At 44.3% G+C, this 5925-nt stretch overlaps 1 protein-coding gene across 2 annotated transcripts in view; it reads left to right on the top strand.

The window, feature by feature from the left end:
- The first annotated feature begins 1401 nt into the window (after positions 1-1401).
- The window catches only part of LOC105515066 (histone H2A.V), an 18586-nt gene continuing 14062 nt past the window's right edge, over positions 1402-5925 (top strand). The window contains exon 1 of one of the 2 annotated variants that reach the window (XM_011946781.1): positions 1402-2124. In XM_011946781.1, coding sequence (XP_011802171.1) covers positions 2122-2124 — 3 coding nt within the window. In that variant the 5' untranslated portion in view covers positions 1402-2121. The remainder of the gene's footprint in view (positions 2125-5925) is intronic. The other variant, XM_011946782.1, reaches the window with a different exon arrangement.

Raw genomic sequence — 5925 nt, 5'->3', positions numbered from 1 at the left:
AGCTGGAATGAGTTGGAACAAATGTGAGCTGGTATCTTGGTTATCTGCAGGCTATGCGGTCTGAGGCAAATGACTAAGTTCACCTAAGTCCATTTCTTCAGTTAGGAAATGAAGCTGGTTCTCCCAGAAAGCTCATATTGCCCAGACTATAATAGAGATGATCATGATAGGGTGATGGGCCTTTTTAAATTGTGGAAACAGGCTCACGCCTGTAATCCCAGCACTTTAGGAGGCTGAGGCGAGAGGATCACCTGCGGTCAGGAGTTCAAGACCAGCCTGGCCAACATGGTGAAACCCCATTTCTACTAAAAATACAAAAATTAGCGGGGAATGGTGGCGGGAGCCTGTAGTCCCAGCTACTCAGGAGGCTGAGGCAGGAGAATCACCTGAACTCAGGAGGCGAAGGTTGTAGTGAGCTGAGATCACACCACTGCACTCCATCCAGCCTGAGCAACAGAGCGAGACTTCATCTCAAAAAGTAAATAAATACATAAATAAATAGTGGAAACACTGTGGAAGAAAAACGATCGCTGGAGAGCCTGTGCACTCACATACATCCTTTAATTTTTACAACAGCTTCCGGGGGAAGGCGATTCCACTTTAGAGTTTTTCTTCCTTTCTAGCTGGGAGTTACCCTCCAAATTTTAACCTAATGATGTAAGCAAAATAAGCACACTGAAGAGGCTGAGAAGAAAAACAGCTTATGACAGTCTGAGCTCTGTGAGGTCTGCAAAATGTATAAGGCCTAGAGGGACATGAGTATGGGACTTCGGTTATGCCCACCCTCTGCCCCCACATACACAATCCCATGCATACCCAATTGTCTAAAGTCATTTTATTCCTGACTATCGGCCTCATCCATTACCTTTTTTTTTTTTTTTTAAGACAGGGTATACTCTGTCTCCCAAGCTGGAGTGCAGTGGTGCGATCATGACTCACTGCAGCCTCGACCTCCTGGGCTCAAGAGATCCTCCTGTCTCAGTCTTGACAGTAGCTGAGGCTACAGGTCCGCGCCACCAAGCCGGCCCCATTATCTTCCTATTCTTAGAATTTGTAATACACCGCGGGCGCGGTGGCTCACGCCTGTAATGCCAGCACTTTAGGAGGCAGAGGCGGGCGGATCACCTGAGGTCAGGAGTTCGAGACCAGCCTGACCAACACAGGGAAACCCCATCTCTATTAAACATACAAAAATTAGCTGGGCATTGGGGCGCGCGCCTGTAGTCCTAGGACTCCGTCTCTTAAAAAGGAAAAAGAATTTATCATACAAATAACAATAGGTAGCCAATTGATAGCTGTTTTGTTTTTTTTTTTTTTGAGACGATGTGTCGCCCAGCCGGGGTGCAGTGGCGCGATCTCGGCTCACTGCAACTTCCGCCTCCCAGGTTCAAGCGATTCTCCCGCCTCAGTCTGCCGCGGACCTTCCCAGGGTCCGCGCTGAGAGGACGTCAGGGGAGCCAGTTCCCCAGAATAACGGCTGAGCATGAGGGCTGCCTAACCTTGAAACCCAGCGCCCTCCTGATCCACACGTCCTAAGACGAATAAATCCTCACAGTCTTTGTGAAAACCCACCAGGAGAAGCACGTCCAAAAGTCTTGACCTCCCCAAACAAGTCTCAGAAGCGGGAAAACCAACGCCGCGAATGGGCGGGAAAGCCACAGCGCCTGCAATCGCTTCACCTCATTAGCTAATGTTGCTGTCCTTCTCAGTGGCCCGCCTCCCTTGCTCGCGGGCGATATTTTCATTGGCTTTCGTCTGCCAGGCGTCCAATCTCATTGGTTTGCTTTTCTGTTCGTCAGGCTTGGGTGCCTGGTGAAAGGCGGAGAGGGCGTCACTATTGGGGCTGGAAGCCCCGCCTCCGCGTGCCGTGTGCAAAAACAAACAGCCGTTAGGTAGGCGGTGCCGGGGGGCGGGGTCTGGCTAGAAGGAGGCGCGCGATTGAACAGCAGCTGGGGTTCGAACCAGCAAGACAAGCGGGCATTGGCCGCAGCAGCGCGAGGCGGGCACGGGGTATTGTCCGGCTCCGGCGGCGGCGGTCGGTGCTGCGAGAGCGGCGGCTGCGGCGCGGGTCGTCAGCGGGAGGGCTCGCGGCCGAGCGCAGGCAGAGTCGGCGCCGAGAACATGGTAAGGGAGGCCGAGTGGGTCGGGGGCACGGGGCCTAGGACAGGGCCGGGGGAGCAGAGCGCGGAGGCCCCGGCGTCGGCGCCGCTACCTGTGGAGTCGGGAGTTTGCGGGTGTCGGGGCTTCGTCCGGCTGAGCCCCTCGCCACCCGCCGGGGGGCGCCATATCCCGGCTGCGGAGCCCGACACGGGTACCTGGGTGAGAGCTGGGCCTGGCCGGGTAGAGCGCGAAGTCTGTTCCGAGCCGGACAGGTCTGTCCCGACGCTGGTGACGCTGCACCGCCCGTCTTAGAAGGAGGAGGACGCCAGAATCCGGCTTGGAAATGTAGAAACAAGTGCCAGATCTTAATGTGATAGCTCCTCTGTGTGAATGAGGTCAAACAGGCTGCCGCTATACAAGTTAGATAAGTCTTTGGCGATGTTTGGTTACGTAATCTCTCTGGCAGTCAATTTGAGGGTTTCTGCGAAAGGGTGCTTGTATTTGTGGTCTTTTGAGCTACAAAGAATGGTTTTATAGACCAGAACCGCACGATTTGTTCTAGGTGATTGCACAGGTTTGAAATGAACGCCCGTTATCTTCTGACCCCTATACGGTTTGCGGTTTTCATTATAAAACGGTACTTTCCTTTGCCCTTGCTATGAATTTTCAGTCTTAAAGCATTCATCTTTTCATTCTGAAATTCAGATCTAGATAAGAAAAGTGTGGCTTTAAAAAAATGAAAGTGAATAGAACTTCAGCCCCATTTTAAAGTTGAGGGAAAGGAGAAAGTGCTAAAGGATACGCTCTGAGTTGCATCAACGATTGTGTAAAAATAGTAAGACGGAATCTTATTTTTGCCGGTATTCGTGCTTTAAGCATTCTGTTGAAAGGTTACTTCAACGGGAGCTGCCTGCTTAAAAGTTAACACCAGGCTGTCATTTCTCATACTGCAGATAATAATAGATGATTTGTGCTTGATGTGTCAGATATGGTATTTAATAGACTTAATACCTAACTATAAACAGATTGGCCAGTCGAGAGGACAAAATGTTTGGTTATTGTAGAATACCCAAATCTTATACCTGGAATAGACTTTAGGGATAATTGCTTCCAACGTCTAACGTATAGTTTATTGTTATTGTAAAGTACTATACTTTAATAAACTGAGGTACAGCCTACATCTAATCTGTAAAAGAATTTGCTCAAACAGATGATTTTCATGATTCTAGTTTTTTGTTTGTTTGTTTGTTTTGAGACGGAGTCTCACTCTGTCGCCAGGCTGGCGCGATCTTGGCTCACTGCAACCTCCATCTCCCGGGTTCAAGCGATTCTCCTGCCTCAGCCTCCCGAGTAGCTGGGACTACAGGTGTGCACCACAACGCCCAGCTAATTTTTTGTATTTTTAGTAGAGATTGGGTTTCACCATGTTGGCCAGGATGGTCTCGATTTCTTGACCCCGTGATCCGCCCGCCTCGGCCTCACAAAGTGCTGGGATTACAGGCGTGAACCACCGCGCCCGGCTGATTCTAGTTTCTTAGATATTTTTCAGTCTCTAGTGATACGCTATATGTTTTATATCCACTTACCAGTAGCTAAAAATACATAAGTATTAACATAAGCTAAAAATGCAGGAGACATTGAGTCGTCGTTCTTGATAGATTTTAAACCTGAAAGGAAGTAAGCAGATGTCTGTTAAAACTGACATGAAAATGTCTTAGTATCCAGTTTGCAAGTTTATGCAAGTGAAATGAACTCCCTCTTCCTCCTGTGTGTGTGTGTGTGTGTGTGTGTGTGTAATTTTTAAAAACCAGCAACCTTAACTCGGGTTAATATGATGTCAATTCTTGGAATAAAAAAATTATATTTGGTTTCTCAAGCACCAATTAAAATGAATGTTCAAAGTAGGGAGGCTATATATACAGTTTGAGGGGATATCGGAAAGAAAGTAATTATCCATTTATTATATAATTTTATATTCAGATAAGTTTGATACCATGAAAGTTTTCTTTTGTTAAGTATGAGAATTGTATCGAGAGTCTCTAAATGTTGGAACTAGTCATTTAATGTATTGAGGCTTTTAAAATCTGACTATATGTCTACTTCTTTAAAAAGCAAATAGAACAGCAAATAATGACGTATCTGAAACAGTGAGGATAAAATTGCTTAAGCAGAGTAGTTATTACATGACCTGGGGAGCCTGGGGAGTTTTGTAGTTGTTGGCTTTTCATTAGTGACTAGTTCTTATTTTTTCCAATCCAGTCATAGGAAGACAATGATTATAATTTTAGATGCCAGTTGAGAGGTTTTTAAGTGTTATATATTAGGCAAATAGAGATAAAAAAGGTTTTTTATTTGAGAAGTAAGACCTGTCTTGTTAGTGGAGCCGACCTCAAAAATCCAAAAATTATATTTTTCTTATATAACAACATAGTCAAAATTATTGAAATATATGAGGCATTCTGGTAGAAATCAAGAGCCTCTCAGTTCTTACTGATAAACTTAAATCAGTCTCTTGCTGAATTACCTAATGTAAGAGAGTGAATATGAATTAGTTCTTATATTTTTATTTTTCCTGTTTCTAATACCTGCCAAGGTTTTACTGTTTTTCTTCCATATTATCTTGGGTGATGCGCTTAATTCACTTAGACATGCAATTAGAGGAAGTATACAGGGGTAATTTTTAGCTTTAAAAAATCTTTAAGGAAAGAGTTAGCTACAAAGGGGATATGCCATTTCGAAACTTACCATCTATTTTGAAAGTATAGCCCCTCAAACAGCCAATCCTGTAAACTGATTTAACAGTAAAGAAATAATCTATTTAAATGGTAAAAACAAAACATATGAGAGAAAATTAGTTTTCTTAAGTCAGACCCTTAGTATTTCCTCCCTAGAGGCAAATAGCATTTCTAATTTATAGTGTCACCTTCTAGAAATATGTGTGTACACACATACTTTATAATACCCCCATATTTACTTAATAGCTCATTACATTTGCACATACTTTACCTTTTTCACGCAGAAATAGGTTTTTTTTTAAGCGTACAGTTCAGTGGCATTAAGTACATTTATAGTGTGCAACCATCACTGCCATCTGTCTCGAACTTTCTCATCTTCCCAAGTGGAAACTCTACCCATTCAACAGTAACTCGGCCAGGTGCGGTGGCTTACGCCTGTAATCCCAGGACTTTGGGAGGGCAAGGCAGGCAGATCACTTGAGGTCAGGAGTTCAAGACCAGCCTGGCCAACGTGCGGAAGCCTTGTTGGTACTAAAAATACAAAAATCAGCAGGGTGTGGTGGCGCACACCTGTACTACCAGCTACTTAGGAGGCTGAGGCAGGAGAATCACTTGAACCCAGGAAGCACCTACCCCTGGCAACCACAAATCTGCTGACTATGAACTTTACTATTTTAGGAATCTCATAAGTAGAATCATACGGTATTTGTCTTTTTTGTAACTGTCTTATTTTCCTTAGCATAATGTCCTAAAGGCCCATTTATGTTGTAGCTTGTGTCAGAATTTCCTTTTTAAAGCTGAATGCTATCCCATTATATATATATCATTTTGTTCATCCATCATTGGACACTCAAGATTGTTTCCACCTTTTGGCTATTCTGAATAAAGCTTCTGTGAACATGTGTGTACAAGTATTTGTTTGAATCCTTGCTTTCAATTTTTGGGTGTATACCTAGAAGTGGAATTGCTAGACTATATGACAATTCTGTGTTTTATTTTTGAGGGTTTTTTTTTTCTTGGAATATACTTTATTTTTCTGAGAGTTCTAAATATTTCTGTGGAAGTAATATATGTTACATTGACATTGATA

The sequence above is a fragment of the Colobus angolensis genome, unplaced genomic scaffold (assembly GCF_000951035.1).
Source record: "Colobus angolensis palliatus isolate OR3802 unplaced genomic scaffold, Cang.pa_1.0 Scaffold253, whole genome shotgun sequence".
Classification (NCBI taxonomy): domain Eukaryota; kingdom Metazoa; phylum Chordata; class Mammalia; order Primates; family Cercopithecidae; genus Colobus; species Colobus angolensis.
This window is presented reverse-complemented; position numbering and strand designations above follow the sequence as displayed.